The sequence below is a fragment of the Hylobates moloch genome, unplaced genomic scaffold (genome assembly GCF_009828535.3).
Source record: "Hylobates moloch isolate HMO894 unplaced genomic scaffold, HMol_V3 SCAFFOLD_3, whole genome shotgun sequence".
Taxonomy (NCBI): Eukaryota; Metazoa; Chordata; class Mammalia; order Primates; family Hylobatidae; genus Hylobates; species Hylobates moloch.
In genome coordinates this window covers 49,708,337-49,732,689 of record NW_026652278.1, presented here as the reverse complement: position 1 = coordinate 49,732,689, position 24,353 = coordinate 49,708,337, and the positions used below count along the sequence as shown (strand labels likewise).

Below are 24,353 nucleotides of genomic sequence, written 5' to 3'. Positions count from 1 at the left end.
AGGCTGGAGTGCAGTGATATAATCTCGGCTCACTGCAAGCTCCACCTCCTAGGTTTACGCCATTCTCCTGCCTCAGCCTCCCGAGTAGCTAGGACTACAGGCGCCCACCACCATGCCTGGCTAATTTTTTGTATTTTTAGTAGAGGTGGGGTTTCACCGCATTAGCCAGGATGGTCTTGATCTCCTCACCTCCTGATCCACCTGCCTCAGCCTCCCGAAGTGCTGGGATTACAGGCGTGAGGCACCGTGCCCGGCCACAACAGAAAGTTATTTTCTTATTGTTCTGGTAGCTGACAATCCAAGTTTAAGACCAGGTTGTCTGCATGATCAGGTTCAGGGTCTCTTCTGGTCTTATAGGCAGCTGCCTTTTTGCCATGTCCTTATCTGGAGAGAGAGAAAGCAAGCTCTCTGGTATCTCTGGAAACAAATAACTATATGAAAAATATAATACACTGTGAGAACACAATGGTGGAAATAAGATCACAGTATTGAGGAAGCAGGCTAAGGGACACTTAACTATGTTAGAACATGATTAACATAGTTTTAAGTTCTATGTTGAAGGAAATGTAGAGTTTAGTCAATCCAAAAAGATATAGACAGATATTCCACACCAACGAATCAGCATATGCAGAAATATAAATGAAGGGTGTGGGAGTCTACATTAAATTCCAGAATATTTTAGTAGTTTAGTCTATCCAAAGAAAAACTGAAAGTTGGATGATGATAATAATTGAGGATAATGAAAAATGAATATTTCAGATAATGGAGAACTTGATCATGTTCTAGGATGATTTTAGTGTTTTATACCTTCTTAGAATGAATTAATAATTTGAAGCTAGAGCAGGAGCTAAGGTACTGAGGAATAAGGTAGGTGAGGGACACATCTGCAAGCACTTAACACACTGAACCAAGCAGTTTTATCCTTTCATACAAAGCTGCCTTTCGAAGAATCTACACAAAATTAAATTATGTAATATAATTACCAGAAAATCTTCCATAGCATGTATGTAAATCAACGAGATGTAAACCATATGTAAAACAAATAAGAATTCTTGTTTAATCTGTTTTAAAAGGTTATTCTCACCCACATGTACAATAATATCTATTATTTTCCTTTTTTTCTGACACAGTAACCTGTGCTTCCAATCCTTTGGATTGGATTCCAGTTCTTTGCTATGGAATACAATAGTCCCCTCCTTATCCACAGTATCATTTTTCACAGTTTGTTGCCCAAGGTCAACCATGGTCAGAATATATTAAGTGGAAAATTCCAGAAACAAACAATTCATAAGTTTTAAATTGTATGCCATTCTGAGTATCATGATGAAATCTTGTGCTGTCCTGCGCCACTCTGGCCTGGAGCTGAATCATTCCTTTGTCCCTTGTATCCAGGCTGCCTATCAGTCACTTAGTAACTGTCTGGGTTATCAGAAAAAAAAAAAAAAAAAAAAAACAACATAGTAAATATAGGCTTTGGTGTCATCTGAAGTTCCAGGCCTCTAGTGGGGGTCTTGGAGTATATCCCCCATAAATAAAAGGGGACTCCTGTGCACAGTTTTCTGTTTTGGAAGAACTTCTCTGAACGTGTTAATTTTGGAGTTCTCAAGAACAGGATGGATATAAACTCACTTTGTTTCTCACTAAATTATCTAGATCAGGTGTTCCCAAAAAATATACTTACTCTTCTAAGTGGATCCAAAAAAATGCTCACAGTTTTAGCTTAAAATTCCCGGGGCCGGGCGCGGTGGCTCACGCTTGTAATCCCAGCACTTTGGGAGGCCGAGGCGGGCGGATCACGAGGTCAGGAGATCGAGACCACGGTGAAACCCCGTCTCTACTAAAAATACAAAAAATTAGCCGGGCGTGGTGGCGGGCACCTGTAGTCCCAGCTACTCGGAAAGGCTGAGGCAGGAGAATGGCGTGAACCTGGGAGGCAGAGCTTGCAGTGAGCCGAGACTGCACCACTGCACTCCAGCCTGGGTGACAGAGCGAGACTCCGTCTCAAAAAAAAAAAAAAAAAAAAAAATTCCCATCTGTGTTCTTCGAAGGCCCTTGCGGCAAGTCTAATTATCTTTGGAAACTCCAAGAGAAGAAAGTGATACAATGCTTAAACTTCCTCTTTAAATAAACTTAAGTGGTGTACTGTTTCTCATTTAGAGCTCATTTCTTGTTAATAGAAATACGCCTCTAGACTTCTCTTTTAGCTAAAATATTGTGGCATTGAGGCCAAGGTCATAAATTGAAACAGGGCATTGCTCATTTAACTTTCTTTATTAAGTATCTTTGCTTAATGCCATGTTTTAAAAATGTGAATGTGTTGCTCAATGTATAATTTACCATTTCATACCATCTCTGCATAGAACTGTTAACTACAAATAGATTCTCTTAATAAAGTTGTTGTTAACTTAGACAACAAAAATTAGCCAATTATATGGTACTAAAATTAACAACAGTCACATTGGGACATGTGGGAGAATTTTGATCTTCCAGAATTCTAACAATTACAAAATTGCCCTTGATTATCCCAGTTCATTTGCTATTCTGAGTTATAAAGAGAATTTGGTAATCTTGTTGCATTCTGCTGTGTATTAATAATATGCACAACTGTACACACATGACTCCCAGAGATGCTAAGACTCAGTATCTTGATCATAATGCATTTAGTAGTACTTGAGTACTTGAAAGGATTAATTTTTTATCAAATAAGCAGAAAATTTGAAAAATAAATGTTATACCAAATATGAAGAAGGACACTACTTTTTGGATAAATGCAAATAATTGAATATAAATGTTTATATAGGTATAAATTTGAACCAAAATTTTAACTGAACTATAAAGAAATTTAAGGCTAATAATTATCATCTTCAATTATCTCTTCATTCTTTTTGAATATCATTGAGGAAATACAGAGCAGTATCTTGATGCCTCCTAAATCCTTTTTCTCATGGGCATATAGCTGGATTACATTTCCTCTCCTTATTAACTAGGGGTGAATTCTGAATTCTGCCATTTGACTGATTTCTGGCCAAAATAATATGGAACTAAGTGGTCTGCGTCATTTCCTAAGCAGGCTTAGTCCTATTAGCTACTGTTGTTTCAACTAACTTAAGTTGTTCAACATTTTATTAGTTTCCAACAACTAATTGCATAATTAATTAATCATATTTAAAAGTCATTCTCATTCATATTGCAAAATATGAACATATGAAAATATTCATGGTAGAATATTTTTATTTCTATATGGTATTTTCTTTTAATATGTTCAGTTGCTAGCTTTGGCAATATGCCTGTGCCATTTCAGGTTGCTTTGGAGGCCAACACACTTTCCTTTCTTAATGAAAAAAAGTGAAGCACAGAATGGTTTCTGCCAACCTCATATGCCTCATTCCTTCTCTAATTTTTTCCAATTCGTTTTACTGCCTCAACTGGATGCACATAATTCCCAGAGATGCTAAATGACATTATTAATTTTTGATTATTAGGATGGTCCTTCGTGTTGTGATTACTCCTAGTGAAAAAACTTGTACTTCTTGTGATCAAATTTGGGGGAAATATAAAAATGATAGCTCAAGATTTATGTTCTTTGTAGGGTGTAGGGGAAGGTAATGTGTTACAAATGGAAAGCAGTAATCTATCACTGTAAGCTGAGGTACACATGGTTTTTACATCTCAGGAATGTCTTCATTCCAATACTTGTGTTTGAATTCCATAGGAAAAATTAGCATTTAACAAATGATTAGGTATAAAAGAGAGATTTTAAAGATAAAATATTTATTTATCGTAGAATATTTAACTGAATTATTGACCCATACCTCCCCCTTCTGTCACTGACTCCGTTAACTTATTTCTATTAGATAGTCATTAAATCATTAAATCTCAGGGTAATCAGATTGAGTTAGGGTAGTTTAGGTCACTGTAATAGGAAACCACCAAATGTCAATGGTTTAAAGTTCAGGGACCTGGGACAACTCAGGGGTCACAATCTTCAACACTCTGTTTCAAAATAACTCATTATTACCATTTTAGTCAGTGGAAAGGGGAAATGAGACAGAAGTCCACATCCAGAGATTTCCTTAACCAAGTGAGGTGAGAATTGCACATTTCAGTTCAGCTCACATTTCATTATGAGAATCCAGGTACGGGTGTACATATAGCTCTAACTAGGGGAGAGGAATGCTGTTCCTTGCGAGGCAACTGCATCCTAGTTCAACCTCAATTGTTAAGGAAAAAGGGGAAATGGTGTAGGTGAAGACCTAGCAGATTAAACATGTGATTGTAAATAATTTACAGATTTATAGATTTTAATTGCCACAGTGATTTTAAAATGATTGATTAGTTAGAATGCACAATGGGGTACATGAGCTAATGATAGAATAGAAGCATTTTTACATTTAAATATGTATTAGTGAAGTAAATTGTTCTTAAAATAAGAGAATGAATTTTTTTTTTTAATTCAAAGCGAATCTCAGATAAACATTTCTGGTTGTTTTAAAAATCTGTATTTTTAGTGATCTCAGTTTAATGAGTATTAACATTACATATTCCAAGCCAAACCTTTCTGGACTTCAAGCTAAAGATTGGATATTTGATACAATGAATTACCTTCTCCAGTTTTCTGAGAAGTTTCAGTGTCTTGGTCACAAAAGTAAAATATAAAGAAAATAAAAATGAAAGCATAATGGCAAAGTGTAAATTTGAGTTATGAACTGAAAACTAGCATTGTGAAGACCTTGATCAAAAATGTTTCAGAGGTTGCATTTACTATTTGACATACGTTTTTCAATATACCAGTTCTAGCTAGACAGAGAAACAAAATCCATTGTTCTTTTTTTAGAATTGAAAGCACTTCTATGTTGTTCTATTGGCAATTGCTTAGTTGCTGGAATATAACAATAGACCTATCATTATCTTCTTCTAAAATTGTAAAAGAACAAAATAATAGGCACAAGTAATAAACACCACAGTAAGTACTTTAATATTTACTAAAGCAAAAACCTACTGGTTTGCCTGTGAAGTTTTGATGACAGATAATTAGTAGGTTTTCTGACTTATGTAAAAGTAACAACATAATAAAAAGCCAACCCCTCCTTCCACATAGTTAATCATGCTATGCGTCTGTTTCATCTGCATATTTAAAAACTTCTTTACAGCCGGGCGCGGTGGCTTGTGCCTGTAATCCCAGCACTTTGGGAGGTCTAGACGGGCGGATCACGAGGTCAAGAGATTGAGACCATCCTGGCTAACACAGTGAAACCCCGTCTCTACTAAAAATACAAAAAAATTAGCCAGGCATGGTGGCGGGCGCCTGTAGTCCCAGCCAGTCGTGAGTCTGAGGCAGAAGAATGGCATGAACCCGGGAGGCTGAGCTTGCAGTGAGCCGAGATTGTGCCACTGCACTCCAGCCTGGGTGACAGAGCAAGACTCCGTTTCAAAAAAAAAAAAACAGAAAAACAAAAAACAAAACGAAACAAAAAAAATACTTCTTTACTTTCTGCTAATGCTCCTGTAATGAAGTTTGAAAATTATTCAAGAATTTTGCAAAGACAACCCTATACTCAATAAGATAAATTGTCATTATTTAAAAACATATTTCTCAAGGAAAATGATGTTTTTCTGGTTTATAATTTATAATATTAATATATTTTATATGTATTGGCAAAACATTTGATTTTGTTATTTTTCAAATCTTGTGAACTGATGTTATTTCCTGATGGCTGGCTTTCAATAATCATTAAGGGTAGGAGTAATCACATAATGGGAAGAAAATTGCCCCATAGAGATATATGTTTACTTTTATAATGGCCAGAGTTATAGTAGATAAGAATTACTATACACTTGATTCTCTTTGCTTTGTAGGGCTGTTGTAGTAATTGAAACAGACTCATTCTGTTAATTTCATGACCTTTTCACATCAATCTTTTATGGAGTCACTTAGGGGAAATGGAGGATCAAGATATTGTGTGCTTCATTTGTCATTAATGAACAATTGTTCTATCCAGAAAACAATTAGTTCCTTTTAAAACTTTTGAAATATATATCTCTTCATACTGTACACTATTCCTTTTGATGACAACAGCGACCTGTCTGGAGCATTTGCTGCAAAGACTCTGGCTGCAACCAGGGAAGCACAGCTGGGGCTATGCACTCTGCAGAGTCAGTGAGAGCTGAGAACAGGCAGGGGCCCCACCTACTTCTGAGTTGGAGAGGCTGGAGCCCAGAGCTCCCAGGTGCAGGTGCAACCATCCAGCTGAGACTGTGGACCTGGGCCCCCCTCCCGCTGCATGCTCAAAGTGTGTTCTCCCAATGCCTGGCCTCTCCTTGCTTCCGGGGCCTGCTCCAATTTCAGAGCAAAGATGTCATCAAGCCCCGAGCATTGTCACCACCTGGCTCTGTGTGCCCACACTCAGTGTGGTGCTGACATACCAGCCCCTTGCCACCTCAGCCCCCTCTGGACTTTGGGCACCAGTGAGCATGGGAGATAAGCCAAGGTGGGGCTGAGGGTGGCCTGGAGCGGGCCTGCAGGCACCTCTTGGGCACAAACAGCCTGGGTGCCATGAATGGCAGCAGAAGGCAGACAGGCTCCTGGGTGGAAAGGGATGGGTCTAGTGAAACCCCACCTTCTAGCCAAGGATTGCCTGAAGCCTGGTGCCCAGCCTGCCAGTTCCCTGGACTGGAGTGAGAACTTATGGTGCTTTTTCCAGGCTGCCTATGGCTGCCCATGGACCAATCAGCAATCACTTTCTCCCTTCTGAAGCCCATAAAAACCCCAGTCTCAACCAGACTCAGGCAGACATTGGGACAACCTGCTTGAGGATAGGAGCTACCCACTCTGGGTCTCCTCTCCACGGAGGGCTGCAGACATCAGGACAGCCTGCCTGCATATAGGAGCTACCCATTTCAGGTCTCCTGAGAGATGTACTGTTGCTCAATGAAGCACCTCTTTGCCTTGCTCACCCTTCAGATGGCCACATACCTAGTTCTTCCTAGATGTGGGACAAGAACTTGGGACCTGCTGAATGGCAGGACTGAAAGAGCAGTAACACCAGCAGGGCTGAGACATGCCTTCCCGCTTGCCACATTGTGGGCGATGAGAAGGAGAGAAGAGAAGTGAAGTGGCCCTTCAGGGATCCCAGACCCAGGAGCTCTCTGAGCCAGGGCTGTGACACCCTCTTTGGGACTCTGGTTTCTGTTGTCTCCAATCTACTGGGTGCCACCATGTTCCCCTCACCCAGACATGGGTGCCCTCAGTGGAAGCTGCTTGCAGTGCACCAGATCCAGCCATAGGCTTGTATGGAGCTGGCATCTGTGCTGGCACCTGGAGCTGCCCTTCCCACCACAGGAGCCAGTGGGCCTGGCTGTGCACAGTGGTGGACCCCACACTCACTCTCATCCCCACCTTGCTGCTCTGCGCCTGGCTCACCCTTGGCAGCCATGGGATCTAGGCTGGTAGAAGAAGCCAAGTGAAGCCTGTCAGGCTGAGTGGGTGAAACAAGCCCAGTAGGCCTGAACAAAATTCATGCAAAGGTGCCACCAGCCACAGAGGCTTCCTACTGGAAAAGCAACATCCCAAAGATCCTGTGACATTTTCTACAACTGTAAACAAACGTTTGTATATTTTAGAAGCATACACACAACCAGAAATCTCAAATTGTAACAAATCTTCCACATGCATTGTTTCTCTTTTATTTGGTTCCTTCAGTTTCTATTTTTGACAAAGATATAACAATGATATTAGTGTCTTAGAATTTGCATGCCCCATGTGATCATTCTTCCTTCTTGCTCTACTATCTTTCCTTGAACAAAGAGCTAAACAAAGAGTTCTTAAAAAGCTAATGGCATTTCTTCATTCTTTATTGTTGAAACATCCTCCACCTCTCTTTCTCAAAATTATCTCCAACTAGCTTCATTTTTTGGGGGGCTGGGAGGGAAATGAATTAAGTCCAGGTAATATCCCTATTACACATAAATATTCCAATTATAAACTTTGATTTTTTAACCATTCAAGTGATTAGATAGTTTCTTCATATCTATTTACAATTGCATATCTTTGTTTAAATCATTTTCTACAATTCGTTTTTCATTAGAAATTGAGAAAAATGTGTTAATCTTATTCATAAAAACTCTTTTCTCAAATTCACATTATGCAATGAATGAAATGGACTATAGAGATCATTTAGTTGGCCTAATAAATCAATCATTCAGTACTTGACTCCTTAAGCAGCCCTTAGGAACTATGTCCTTCATACAAACATAAACCGATTTCAGACCACAGTAACTGGGACCTTGACCAATTGTGCTTCCTGTAGTTGAAGATCTGAGAGGCTTACTCTCATTGTCACTGCATGTTCATATTTGCTAAGAGGTTTTCAGTCAATTATCTCTTTAGATATTTTAGAAATTAGTTACAATGTCAGAGTCAGTAAATTCCTTTTATATATCTTTCATTTAAACCCTACAGAAATAGCAAAGTCTTAATAGTAGTTCAAATACATATTACTTGAGATTACATTGACTCCCGTAGGTGAAGTAAGTTAGCCTTCTGAAGAATGAGAATGACATTTGACCTTCATTTCAGGATGATGGACTAAGACTTATACACACTGAAATTCACTTGTCATCAGTTTTAAAAGTAAATATCATGAAAAGGTCAACACGTCTGGAATAGATCATGGAGTCTAAATGTGAATACTGATTTTGAGTGGAAAATGCATTATGTTACATAATTTATCAAAAAATTTGCTGAATACAATTAATTGCAAAATTTTCAAAGATATATGCCACCTATATAGATAGGCCTTTGTTATTTATTTAAAAATAGAAATGTATCAACTTGAATATTAACCATTGCATGATTTAGTGTCACATTCATGTTAATTTTTAAGATTTGTATATTTCCAAGTGTAATTTCCATAACAACATAAATTCAAAATTTATACTGGTATATATATTATAAAAATAAGGGCAAATATCCCTAAGTTATATTTGTTAACCTCTTAAGTTTGATATATTGCTAAACTCAGAGAAAATACTGTAAGTCCTTTTCAATTTCTATTATTATTAAAATTTAATATATCAAATTCAAAATCAGAATATTATACATGTGAACATTCTGAAATTTCGAAAAATTTTGACTCTTTCTTCAAAAGATAATCTTACCACTTTCTCTGTTAAAATAAAAAATTGGTAGTTGGTTGATTCATATGAATTAATTTTGTAATAAATGACAGGTTACCTATAGTTTCCAGCATAGGTAAGACCATATAATTTATTGTCCAAAGCAGGACGCTTTTGAGAGTAAGAAGGGCCCTCTATAATAATTAAGGTAGGGCAATAGACAAACAGGGATGGGTTTATCAGGACCTAACCCCATTGTAAGTCAAGGAGCATACCGAATGTATATTACTTTCATACAATAGTAAAGTAAAAAATCGCAAGTCAAACCATCATAAATCAGGGATCTTCTCTGTACTTTAGTAAGTTTGAAAAATTTCTCCAGCACATTCTTACGGATTTAAGCTTTAAGAGCCAATGACTATGAGAGATTAGAACACACTATTTTAACGAGAACAATATAAATATTTAAGCAAAGGAAAAAACACCTTAAATTGTAGTTTTTGCTTTCAAATATCTGGATAAATTGTTTATACTTCAGTTTTTATATCCTCAAGATGAAGATTCTTTAAGGAACTGAATAGAAGCAAAACTCTTAACGACAGGAAGCAAGCATTCTTTGGAACATAAGTAAAAAATAGTGTCTACTCTTTTGGCCCTTCATTAATTTTCTTATCTAAAATACATCCTAAGAATTCTGGGAGAACTGGCATCTCACTCCTGATTCATGTCTTTTTAAAACTGTTTTTCTTATTTAAATATGTAAAATTAGATCACTCTGATGCAATTACTCCAAGGTTACAAATAATCGGAGTTCTAGTGGGTGTTTTTTTTTTATTTTTCACTTCCCATTTTCATTAAATTCCCTCATAGTAGATATAAAAACAGTACCTTAATTGGTACTGATTTGCAAATATATTGAATTCAAACATGTCAAAATAAATTAGATTTGTCTCTTAGTACAAAGAAAGCAATAGAGCCAGATTGAATCCTAGTGAAATTTTATAGCATCTATTTATAAACACTTTTATATCCTAAATTGCCTGGCTTTTAAAATAATTAGAAGCTTTATTCGACACATACAATGTTTACTTTTATTGTTACTTCTCGAACTCAACAATAAAAGTAGATTTTAAATTGTAGAGTATTTGTTTCATCTATATTTATAGTGTAAAAACTGGGTCTAACATTTAGACATTGCAAATTATGTTATTCTAGTATAGTCATTATTCAGAAAATTAGTTAATATGTACTTAATTGAAAGATTTATTGTAATCTATATTTTTAAAAAACACTTAGAAATATTAAAAGGATATATATGGGCCAGGTGCGGTAGTTCACACCTGTAATCCTGCACTTTGAGAGGCTGAGGTGGGTGGATCATGAGGTCAGGAGTTCAAGACCAGCCTGGCCAAGATGGTGAAATCTCATCTCTACCGAAAGTACAAAAAATTAGCCGGGCGTGGTGGTGGGCACCTGTAATCCCAGCTACTCAGGAGGCTGAGGCAGAGAATTGCTTGAACCTGGGAGCCACAGGTTGCAGTGAGCCGAGATCGCACCACTGCCCTCCAGCCTGGGCGATAAAGCGAGACTCCATCTAAACAAAACAAAAAGGATATGTATGAATTAGTTTATATCGTCATGAGATTATATTGTAAGTATTGTGCATGTAAATTCTGAAGCAGTTAACTTTTTCGGTTTGCATTTAATCTGCAAATATTTACAACCATTTTGGAGTTATTTTGATCAGTTTTCTTCTTACGAAAGTGCAGTTATTTGTGATACATCCAATACAATGTAATATTATTCAGCAATAAAGTGAAATGAGATATCACAATACAAAAAGACGTAGAGGAAACTTAAGTGCATATTGATAAGGAAGGAAGCCAGTCCAAAAAACTACATACCATATGATTTCATCTATGTGACATTATAGAAAAGTTAAACACATAGAGGCAGTAAAAAGATCATTGGTTACCAGGGGTTCAGGTGAAAAGTGAGATGAGTAGATGAAAAACAGAAACATTTTAGGTCAGTGTGAAGGAAGTTCACTAATAACTGATCCTAAGGGAAAACTCTCACTGTGTGGAAGATAGCACACAGTATCACTATGTGAACCAGCTGGAATAGGAACCCAAACACTTCCCTCCACTGCATTCTGGGCTGCAGTATTACCAGTGCCTGAACCTGGTGAGAGATATGTTCACACGCAAGTTATATGAAAGTTATATGAAGTGGATTTATTAATTGTTACTCTAATAGATGTGAGGTGATATCTCATTGTAGGTTTAACTTTTATTTTCCTGATCGTTAGTGATATTGAACATTTTTTCATATATTTACTGGTCATTTGTATGTCTTCTTTTGGAACTATCTATTCTGGTCCTTGGTCCATTTGTAAATCAGGCTATTGGTGGAAGAGATATCTGTACTCCCATGATTATTGCAGCATTATTCATAAAGGATATGGAATCAAACCAAATGTGTCTATCAATGAATGAATGGATAAAGAAAATGTGATATATATAATATATATATACACAATGAAATATTACTCAGCCTTAAAAATGAAGGGAATTCTTTTATTTGGGACAATGTGAATGAACCTAGACTTTAACTAGTATTCTGTTTTGTCTCAAATACATTCATTTGTCTCAAATCTGGAGGACATTATGTTAACTAAAATGCATCAGGCACAGAGAAAAAAAACTGCATATTCTAATAATGATCTAATAAAGCTAATATATATGGAATCTAAAACAGTTGAACTCATGAAAGTAGAGAGTAAAAAAGTGGTTACCTGGGGCTGGGTAGGAAGGGAAGAACTGGGGAGATATTGGTCAAAGGATACAAAATTTCTGTTAGACCAGAAGCATCAATTGAAGAGATTTGTTTTACAACATGGTGACCATAGTTAACAACAATGTACAATACTGTACATTGCTAAGTGAATAGATTTTAAATGTTCTCACCGCTAATAAACTTGTGAGGTAATAAAATGGTAGTTTAATTTAGCCATTCTACAGTGTATACATATTTCAAAACATCATGTTGTACACCATAAGTATATAAAATTTCTATTTGCCAATTAAAACATAAATAAGAATACAAAAAATTCTGAGACCATTGAACTTTTCTGGGGGGAAATATAAATACTGAAATGCATAGGCATTGTGCCAGTATTTTTATCTTAATTTATTTCTCAATAGCATTATTAAAAACAAAAATATTATTAATTTTAAAAATACACAACTGTTTTACATGTAAAATTTAGAAGGTAAGGATAATGCAAATAGTAACAATGAGGAAAAGTATTTATAAAATTGAAATATTATTTAGGATTCTATTTAAGTTTTAGTTGAGGTGATTTGGAATTTTAGTCAAAACCTGTAGATTTTGTTTAAAATGGCCAACAAAGTTAGAAGCATTGCCCTTGTGGAGTAAATAGGAACCAACACCACTATCATGGATATGCAAGGACATCAAACCCAATTCAGGTCAAGCCTTGTGAAAGGGCCTTTGAGGAAGCCTTTACTGAGGGCCATTATGAAAACATGAAACCACTAGCCTCTCCCATGTTCCAGGTTCATATCTGCTAAATAACCATTTCCTTTAGCATCCTCTTAGCCATCTTTGGAAAATGGCCATCTAGTTGGTATCTATCTCAAGCTACATCAGTAAGCTGTATAATTGCATTACTGAAGCTGTCTGTTGCAAGTGTTTCTTTTATTTTAAGAGTGCAGTTTGTCAGTTGTATTGGCAGTAAATTTAGCTTTGAAAGATAGTATTCTTCCATTTCAGACACTCACAATTATTTGTTATAAATCAGGTGTGAAAACTTAAATTGGAAGAGAGCTAGTGGTGCATTTTTTTCATAAATGGATGAATTGAAGATTTATGAATTTAATAGTCAGATAAAATATTTTTTAAAAAACCCTTCTGAGAAATGTTTCATTTGGCCGTAATTCATTGCTTCTGAAATTGAGCAATAGATTTTGATTATACTCAACAGAAACAAGAGTGAGTAATAACTCACATTATATCAGGTTCAGAATGATAGAACTAGAAAAGACATTAGAGGTAGTTTATCTGCTTTAAAAATCGTAAACTGTCAGCCCATAGATCAAATGTAGTCATTGATGCTTTAAAAAAATAAATTCCCATTGATTGTTCATAAACGTATACAAAATTTTCAGTTTCCTTTATTGATTTACAAATCACACTAGACTTGAATTATTGTACAGTAGTTACATACTGTCTCATTCCTAACTTCCATTCCTCTCCCTATTAATTTATATTCAGCCCATTTTATTCAATTTGGTTATGTCCCTACCTTCTGTGTCCATCTGGCTTAATGAATCCTGATTTATACCAACTCCATCATTTGTATTCAAGACATATGTGACTCCAAAGAGAGTATGCAATTTGCCTCCATTATTTAACTGGTACTTTCCACAACCTAAAACAATAATAAAATAATATTATTTTTATTAATATACACTGTAATCCTGCCAAAAAATAGAAAATAATTGATATTTTAATCTAATGCTCATTATCGTGGAGGTTCATTTAATTCTTTTTGGGGGAAGATTGTATTTGTATAGTATGTTCTAATTCTGATAGAAACAAGTGTACTGGAACAATTAAGACAAAGGTTAATGAGAAATTTTGTCTAGAAGTAAATCTGTTTTAAACTTTTACTAACAAATAGAATTTTAAATGCTTTTAGTGGTATGCATAGGATTTAAATGTCTTCTTAAATTATGCCAATTACTTTTTTTAGTATTATTTCTACCTAATTGTGCAGTTAAGGTTAGCAAAAATGTACACATGCATTTTTTAATATTTGAAAGAAGACATAGCATTTTTCTTTTCTTTTCTGTTCTGGTTTTTTTCTTTTTCAAGGTTTAATCTCGCTCTGTTGCCCAGACTGTAGTGCAGTGGTGCAATCTCAGCTCATTGCAACCTCCGAGGTTCAAGCAATTCTCATGTCTCATCCTCCCGAGTAGCTGGGACTATAGGAGCACACCACCACAACCGGCTAATTTTTGTATTTTTAGTAGAGATTGAGTTCTACCATATTGGTCAGGCTAGTCTTGAACTCCTGACCTCAGGGGATTCACCCGGCTCAGCCTCCCGAAGTGCAGGTATTACAGGCGTGAGCCACCGTGCCCGGCCCGACATAGTATTTTTCTCATGTTAAAGCTAAAGGTGCATAAGTTGCAGACGTCATATTCCCATACTGTATAAGGATTAGCAAACAGATGAATTATGGAAAGCTTAAAATTTAGCTTCTATCTTGTATAGTAACAAGATAGACAAGTAAACAATTTAAGTAATGTCTACTTCCACAAATAGGAATTCAGTTTTTGAAAATTATCCCCTAATATGACTGACATATTTTCTTGTATTAAACTTTTGACAAGTAGTATGTATCTTGATCTGTCATAAATTAACAATCCATTGTTCAAATATTAGTTTTGTATTATGGCATAATAATATTACCACGAACTTAATGGGTTAAAACAACACATATATCACTTTGAATTTCCTATAGGTCAGGAATCCAGGTATGGGTTAGCTGTGTCCTCTACTTTTTGGACATGCATAATCTTTTAATCAAGGTGTCATCCAGGGCTATGGTCTCGTCTGAGGCTCAGCTACAGAAAGATCCACTTCCAAGTACATGTGGTTGTTGGCAGAAATCAGTTCCTTGTGGGATGCTGGACTAAGGACCTCGATTCCTTGCTGGCTGTTAGTCAGCCATCATTTTGAGTTTCTTGCCACGAGGACTGCTCCATATGGCAGCTTACTTCATCAAATCCAGTGAGGGATATAGCTAAAAAGTTGGCTAGCAAGGATCTAGTCAAGTCATAATCTTATGTAGTATGTCCATTGAATTTACATGAGACATATATATCACATGAACACTGAGCAAAGGATAGAGTGCCCCCATTGACCAGAATTGGTTAATGTGTTTATGTATGTACCATGGGGACTGGCAAAGCCTTGCCCAAAGCATTTGTACAGAGAAGGAAAGAGGCAAGATTATCGAAAACAATATTTGGATGTTATCAAAAGAAGGCAAAAAAAAAAAACAAAATATGCAGGACAGTAAAATAAGTAAAAAAATAAACTAATAAATATCTACTTTACACATTTCATTTTAAAATGATACAGATTGGTTCTTATTCTTAAGCAAGAAGCAGTTATTGCTCATGCAATGAATATATGGACCACCATTAGGTGCTAGAGTATCTGTGAGAAAGATTGCTTTACATTTAGATGACCTAGTCAATTAAGTGTATGGACAGCAGTAGCAAAAAGAAAGCAATTTGGACAAGATGTTTATAAAGCCTATACTTCAGACTAAATTTGTATTTCAGGATTTTTTGTAAAAGGTTTCAATGAAAGCACAATGTAATTGCGTAATGTAGCTTAGAAGAACTACTGTGTACATTCTATTATTAAGTTCAAAACTCTGTCATAAAAATGGATAAAAAATAAATAAATAAATACCACCACACACCTATTATAATGTCTGAAATCCAGACTATTGACAACACCAAAAGCTGGCTAGAATATGGGGCAACAGGAACTTTCATTCACTGTTGATGAGAATACAAACTAGTACAGTCAGTTTGGAAGACAGTTTGGCAGTTGCTTAAAAGACTAAATAGTCTTCCTATAAAATCCAGTAATCGTTCCTTAGTATTTACCCAGAAGAGTTGAAATCTAGAGTCACAAAAACCTACACACAGATGTTAATAGCGGCTTTAGTCATAATTGCCAAAACTTGGAAGCAACCAAGATGTTTTTTATTTACGGAAATAAACTGTGGGTATATTCAGACCATGAAATATTATGTAGTGCTAAAAATGAAATAAGCAATCAAGCCATAGATGTTGAGGAACATTAAATGCATATTACTAAGTGAAAGAAGTAATCTGAAAAGGCTACATACTGTGTGATTCCAGCTATACAACATTCTGGAAAAGGCAAAACCACAGAGACACTACAAAAATCAGTGGTTGCCAGAGGTTGAGTTGAGGGGAGGGATGAATATACAGGGCACAGAGGATTTTCAGAACAGTGAGAATATCCTATGTGATATTACATGAAAGCAGGTACATGTCATTACACATTTGTCCAAACTCATAAAATGTACAACAGCAACATGCACCCTCATGTAAATGATGGACTTTCAGTGATAATGGGTCAATGTAGGTTCATCATTTATCACAAATGTAGCAGTCGGGTGGGGGATTTGATCATGGAGGATCATGATCAAATGATCATGAATGTGTGAGGGCAAAGGGTATATCAGATATCTCTTATCTTTCTCGCAATTTTTCTGTGAACCTAAAGTTACATCAAAAATTGTACTTAAAAATAAATACATCATCTTCTCTAAACCTGCAGACCTCCTCCAGTAAGTGAACTTGCCACCAAAGGGACCATGGTTGGTGTAATTTCTGCTGCTGCCATTAATCAAAGTATTGTGTACTCCATTGTTTCAGGAAATGAAGAAGGTGAGTAGACTTTTAGTTTGTGTTCTCACCGTCAACCAGTAAACTTAGATTTGGACTAATTTCAGATTGAATTGAAATTATTATCTATCCTGTTGTTTTCTAATAAAATTGTGCCCATCTTAAATGTAATTGGTAACCACGTATCCTGAACTTGATTAAAAATCCAGTTATGTTAGCTAAACTGATTTTTTCCCTTAAGAAATATTAAGCATCTAATTAATGAAACCTTGCCCTTTTCCTCATTTTGTAATATTTTAATGACATTTCCTCAAAATTAATGCATCATGAAATCTTCAGTTTTTGGGCATGATCATTGCCTACAGTAGCTTTGTCCGCCCCACTGTCTAAACCATCCATGACCCTTACTCCATGTTGGTCATACCTTAACTAATCCTGAAGGAATTTCAAGGTTGTAAATAAGTGTGAATTTTAAAAAGAGTCACATCCATGTTAAAAGCCATGCATGTTATATGATTCCCAAAATAGTGAAATTAGACATACTATTAATGATTATAAATAAAAAGATCATTTTTTGTAATTTAAGAATCATAGGAATTTGCAGGCCTCTGGGAATAAGGTCATAGCTCAGTCTTTCACATTAATTTTTGTTTTATCTATTCTCTGTAAGTTCTCCTCTGTTTTCCCTTTTGGTATGTTAGATAGCCTAGTATATTGTAGGTAGTCAGGAAATAGTTAATATACATGTAATAAGTTAATCAATAGTAAATATTTAAGAAATGAGTGAATGTAAATTCTTCAAAGAGTTTGCAAGGAAATTATAAAGGCCCTTTTAAGCTTTTTAATGACAAACTATTACTAGGTATTGATGCCCGTGCAGTGTAGCAAGTGGTCAATATCTTACTTTTATTGCCTTTCTTTCTACATTATTACTGTGCTACTATGTGTCCTCCCTAAAAATAACTAAATTTCCTTTTTCCTTGGACTTCGAACATCTGACTAAAGCTATGGTTTCTCAACCTGTTCTGTTCCGAAACTTTCTCTTTTGATTCTATTTGTTCTTTTCTTTGAAGACAACAGAGTGGCTATATTTATTAACCTCTCTCCCCCACAGTGACGGTTTTACTTTATTTATTCATTTATTCATTCAACAAATGTGTACTGAGCATCTATTATGTATTAACTACTCTTCTAGCCGCTACAGATAGAACAGTGTACAAAATAGATTCCTGCCCTCATGGAAGTTAATAGTCCAGTAAGAGGAGGTTAATAATAAAAATTATTAAACAAATAGTATTATAAGGGATTATTAATTATATGAAAAAATAAAGTAAGGAGAGAATATGGATAGCGTAAGGGGGAGATATTATAAAGTTTACCGAAGTGCCCTGATTTTCATTCAAATTTATTTGAAAAAACAGACACAGGGCAACGTTAAATTATCCGTCTTTTAATTTTCTCTCAAGTGTTCTTAGCAAAACACTAAATCTACAAAATAATAATATTCATAAATTACAAAGAGTATAATAATCCAGTAAGTTCAGAAAATTTTGGTTAAACAAAATTAGATGGTTTTCTTTAAAACAGAACTTCTGAAAGCCTTTAGTGTGATAGAAGACCATCTGAATCTAAGGTAAAGAATATATTATTCAGTGTTTCCCAAATGTAATTGACCATAGAACATTGTTTTCCAGGATTATCTCAAAACAACAAAAACAAAAAAACGTACAATTTCAAGGCAGACTTTAGCGAAGTACTGATGTTGATCATTTAAAGAGCTGGAACAGTTTCCAAAAGCCAGCATTTTGTCACTTTCATGCATCACTCTAGTTATAAATAGGCATTTTTAGTGTTTTTGAAATCACAGTGCATTTTAAAGAGAATTTCTTTCCTTATAGTGTAAAGACAATGACTCGGTAATTGTATTTTAATTTCTAGATACATTTGGAATTAATAACATCACAGGTATTATCTATGTGAATGGACCTCTGGATTATGAGACCAGGACAAGCTATGTACTTCGAGTCCAAGCTGATTCCCTGGAAGTGGTCCTTGCCAATCTCCGAGTTCCTTCAAAAAGTAAGTTACACTACTTAAAGCTTTTACGAGAATTGTGTGGTGTCTCTGCTAATTTTTTTAATGAAATACCTATGTCTAAAATATCTTTCTCAGTGGACAACATAGAAAGATCATTAATACTCTGAGATGATTGCCTATTCGTTTAAACAGCTAATATATGACAACGCAGGGAGTGATTTCATACTCCTGAAATGTCAAGAAAAGATAACACTGTTTTCAAATTGTGTATCCGATATTGTTAAAATACCACCATTGTCCGTGTATGTTAAATAATAAAACCTAGTCCCACTGTGAAGCTCTGGATAAACCTTGGGAAATAGATATTTTTAATGAGTGACTACTAGAAATTGCCTGAATTGTGTGGCTTCTTGTATTTCCATATTTTCTTAGAGAAAAGAAAAAAATCATCTTAAAATTAGTGACTAACATTTATTGTAATTCATATGTAGCATTTTTTCATTTTTAATTTACACTTTTTAACCTACATTTTTAATCTATGAAATGAGAATTACTACCCCGTTTTACAAAGGCAAGATTTTATTAATAATTAAAAAGATTATTTTTTTAAATGACGGTAAACAAAGTGTCACAGATTTAAGCCCACGTTCTGTGACTCCGAACTTCAACATTTCTGTGGCATATAGTTTAACCACACAAAGAAGCATATAAAAGCCATTTTGTGAAGGGAACTGACACAGATTCAAAGATGTTATCAATAATACAATAAATGCTATTCTTTTCCCATCTATTGAGGTAATACTCTTTTGCATTTAAGCAATCATCCTTTTGTAATCAAAGCAACCCTTTTAAAATCTAGAAGACTCAAGATAATCCGGTTTAAGTTAACTATTAATAGAACAGAGGCCCAGACAGAGTGTGAAGTGAGAAACAGGATCTGAAACATTCACCCAGGGACTATCCTTAGACATCATTTCAAGGCATTTCATCAAGCAAGCGTTGTTAGAAGGGAGAAGAGGGAAAAAGAAGAGGGGAGAGGCATAAAGCAAGAACCCAGGCAGTGTGAGAGAAAAGAAAGCAAGACAGGAGCAACAGGCAGAAGATGCAGGATAGAATTTTCTGTATCAGTTTGGCAATTGATCATAAAAAGAAATCACTCCTTTTCATTTATCGCGAACCTCATTTACTGATTTAGTGTAGAGAGCTGCTCAGTTGCTTGTAGAGATACAACCAAATTATTTGAAAAATCAGATTATACAAGTGTCTTTGAAATTAAAGGAATTGAATTGTCCTCAATAATTATGCATCACTCACATAATTAAATTGTTTAAAAATAGCAGATGAGTTCTTTGAGTTTCTAAAATCTTTGAACTATAGGCAATTATGTTTTTAAAAATATAGAGGATGCTTCCAATTGTAAACTGAATTGGATAAATGAGGAGTGGAAAGGTTGGAGTAACTCTAAATTATATAATGTAACCTATTTTATTGCAAATGCAAAAATGGGGAAGATTAATTGAAAAATGTACCTGCACTCTTTCCTTGAAACAAATGAACAGTTTAAGAAAGAAAAATTTTAGGTTGTAGAACTTGACATTTCTCAAGTAATACCTGTGATTTTTATGAATAGAGGTGCATTAAGTTCTTATATGTGAATACAACTAGCTCCCATTACTTTAATTTACATGTAAATCTGAGGATAATAAAAGTTTAATGCACATGTGTATACTTCCATGTGCCCCAGTATGCACGTAGAGGTGAAACCAATTCATATATTATCCTGTCAGAAATGCATGAAGTCTAAAAGCTAAAATATTTACTGCTTGATTCTTTGAATATTTTTATTAACCTTTTATGACTGACCTTTGCCTCCTATGTTTGAAATAAAAACCCATATATTTCTAATTCAGTCTCATTAATTAATAACTGTTAATGGCCTACAGTCAATCCCCAGCCCATTAGCTATGCAAATACAACCATTATGTAAGTTGAGGTTAATTAATTAGTTAGCTAAATGTTCATCTCTGCAGCAGAATTAGTTGTCCTACCACATATCATTTGAATAAAGATAATAAAAATAAGAAGTTTAATTCATTAAAGAAGTATTTTATTGTGACTACCAAAAATTTGTTAATGAAATTATTTTCAAAGTAAATTGTGCAACCGTGATGTGATTAGATTTAATATTTAAATGGAAATTAATTAAAATGTAAAATTTTAGAGCTCATTTCATAAGTTTAACACTAGGAATATTTAAATATTTTAACCTTTTAGTTGGAACATTTCAAACATACAAAAATTACAGAGAATATTACGGTGAACCTCCGTGTATCAACTACCTAACTCAACATAGTCACGCCCTGGGAAATAGTCTTTCATCTGTGCTCTCAACTACCCACTATTGCATTATTCAGAAGCAGGTCAGAGTCATAACATTCAATCTGTAAATATTTTGATATGTATATCTTAAGGACTCTTAAAACTTAATTAAAATATCATGATTACTCCTGCCAAAAGTAACGAATTATTTGGTATCAACATATGTCCAGTTGGTATTAAACATAGTTCATATTAAACATATCCAGTTCATATTAAACATTTATTTACATCAGAATCCAAATAAGGTCTATACATTGCCATTGGTTGATTGGTCCGTTAAGTCTCTTTTAATCTGTAGGCTTCACCACTACCCTCTTTTATTCACCTTGATATTTATTTGTGCAAGAAACCACATTTCTGAAGCCTGGATTGATGACTGTCTCTCCAAGCGGTCATTTCATATTCTTTCTGCTTCCTTTATTTCCAGGAAATAAGAAGTTAGATCTGGAGGCTTGATCATATCCAGGTTATTTTTGGTTTATTTTTAAACAAATAAATCATAGGTGATATTCACTCCTTCCTTAAACATTAAATGTCTTTGATTCTCTTTTTGTGATACAGATAGTAACAACCACCAATAGTAATTTTCTAAATCCATTTTTTTCTTTTTATTACTTCTGTATTCATTAGCCAAAATACTTCTATAAAGAAAAATGTCTCCATACCCTGAGGTCCAGAAACTATAGGAAAAACAAGAAAAAAAAAACTTTGATGCTTTAATTTTATTATTGATTTTCAAAATAATGAGTTGATTCACTATTATACTCAAAATGGGAATACTGAGATGGCAAATATGTTTGGTTTTCTGGGTCATATGGTCTCTGTCAGAACTACTCTACTCTGTTGTAGCTTAAAAGCAAGAAGAGATAATATGTAAACCAAAGGGTTTGGCTATGCTCCCATAAACCTCATTTTACTAAAACAGGCTGTCTGTGGTCTGGATTTGACCAAAGGGCTGTAGTTTGCCCACATTTGTTCTAATACTTAGTTTTACATTACATGGTACACTTTTTTTTTGCACTGTTCATATCTTTCCTATTGTGAGCAATGCTTCTGCTTCATCTCATATTTTCCCACACATCTAATTGAAAGTGATATTGTTTTATCCCTCTTAATAACACATTTAGTCATTTCGTTATCAGTAACCCATTCCCAAGTAAAGTCCTTGATGCAGGATTATAGAGACACTATTTCCTACGTTTTGGTGCATTAAGAAAAGCTTATTTAGGGCTTTAACATTGAAGACCAATTTGACTGGATAACTTGACTCATTTTCTTTTTTAAATTAAATTTTTCATTCCATTTTCTTATTCTTTGAAGCATTACTGTAAAAAATGTGTAATGACAAACTGGTCTTATTTCTGAATTTCCAAATAATTGCCTTTATTTTTTCTTTAGAGTTCAGTGTTTTGTCAAAATATTTCTACATGTTGGCAATTCTGGGTCATTTTCTATATATGTAGTATAACTGGTCAAGTCTCATTTAGGGATTTTTTTAATTCTAGCTTTTATTATTTTTTATTAATTTGGCATCTATTCCGGTGTTACTGGCCACAGGTTCTTATGCTCTTGTGCAACAGAAATTGACACAAAGCTAAGAAAATTTCCCAGACTTCAGGCATGATTGAAACTTATGCTGGAGCACAAGGAAAGCAGCCCAGAAGAGAGAAAGTCCTCTTGCTGCCTCCCTGGCGATAGCCAAAAGAGTAATTTTAACAGGACTAGCCATGAAAGGAGTGACATTAAAGCACATAGAGACGGGGAATTTATAGCACTTGCACAGTTTGATGACATGCTTCTTCATATGTCAAACGTCTCATTAACATGTTACATCTCTGTGTGATTTTTTTTTTTTTTGAGACAAGAGTCTTTCTCTGTTGACCAGGCTGGAGTGCAGTGGCGTGATCTGGGCTCACTGCAAGCACCATCTCCCGGGTTCACACCATTCTCCTGCCTCAGCCTCCTGAGTAGCTGGGACTACAGGCGCCTGCCACCACAGTCATTTTTTTAGCCGTCTGTGCATGTGGGTATTGGGGGCCAACTTCCTTGAGTAACATGTACGGTGGAATGTCCCTCATCTTGGTTTCTCTAGGTAACTTACAACTTGCAAACTCTTGTGGTCAGTGGGGATGGCATGAGTGAAATGATGTTGCCATCACCTTATAGTGGTGCAAGGTCTGGTGACTAGTGTGACTGCATGAAGTAATGCTCTAGTGGAGGTGATCTGAACCCAAAGTCCTATCCCTCCTCTGTCTCACTGGGAGATTCCTAGTATACAAGTGTTGAATCTTCTCATATCTTTTCATCACTTTCTCGCTAATCTCTTTGTATTAGAGCACATTACTGTAAAGAAATACCTGAGACTGGGTAATTTATAAAGAAAAGAGGTTTAATTGGCTCAAGATTCTGTAATCTTTTCAGGAAGCATGGTGCTGGCGTCTGCTCTGGTTCTATGGAGACTTCAGGGAGCTTATAATCGTAGTGGAAGTCAAAGGGAGAGTAGGCACATCACATGGCAAAAGCAGTAGCAAGGGAGAGAGAGAGTGGTGGGGGAAAGTGCCACACAATTTTCAACAACCAGATCTTGTGAGAACTCACTATGGTGAAGACAACACCAAGCCATGAGGGATCTGTCTCCATGAGACTGTTCTCCCATGTCCTCAGCTGCAGCACCCGATTAGATTAAAACTTTCTGCCCTAGTGTGTCCGGAAATGGTGGGTTCTTGGTCTCACTGACTTCAAGAATGAAGCTGTGGACCCTCGCGGTGAGTGTTACAGCTCTTAAGGTGGCGCATCTGGAGTTTGTTCCTTCTGATGTTCGGATGTGTTCGGAGTTTCTTCCTTCTGGTGGGCTTGTGGTCTCGCTGGCTTCAGGAGTGAAGCTGCAGACCTTTGCGGTGAGAGTTACAGCTCATAAAGCCAGTGTGGACCCAAAGAGTGAGCAGTAGCAAGATTTATTGCAAAGAGTGAAAGAACAAAGCTTCCACAGTGTGGAAGGGGACCCGAGTGGGTTGCCACTGCTGGCTCGGGCAGCCTGCTTTTATTCTCTCATCTGGCCCCACCCACGTCCTGCTGATTGGTAGAGCCAAGTGGTCTGTTTTGACAGGGCACCGATTGGTGCGTTTATAATCCCTAAGCTAGACATAAAGGTTCTCCATGTCCCCATCAGATCAGTTAGATACAGAGTATTGACACAAAGGTTTTCCAAGGCTCCACCAGAGCAGCTAGATACAGAGTGTCGATTGGTGCATTCACAAACCCTGACCTAGACACAGGGTGCTGATTGGTGTGTTTGCAAACCTTGAGCTAGATACAGAGTGCCAATTGGTGTATTTA

The 24,353-nt window shown here is 35.8% G+C and overlaps 1 protein-coding gene across 2 annotated transcripts in view; it reads left to right on the top strand.

Annotated features, from left to right (window-relative positions):
* The window catches only part of PCDH15 (protocadherin related 15), a 1,777,335-nt gene that overhangs the window by 1,612,257 nt on the left and 140,725 nt on the right, over positions 1–24,353 (top strand). For both annotated transcript variants that reach the window (XM_058436255.1, XM_058436254.1), the window contains 2 exons: positions 16,534–16,643; positions 18,540–18,680. In XM_058436255.1, coding sequence (XP_058292238.1) covers positions 16,534–16,643; positions 18,540–18,680 — 251 coding nt within the window. The remainder of the gene's footprint in view (positions 1–16,533; positions 16,644–18,539; positions 18,681–24,353) is intronic.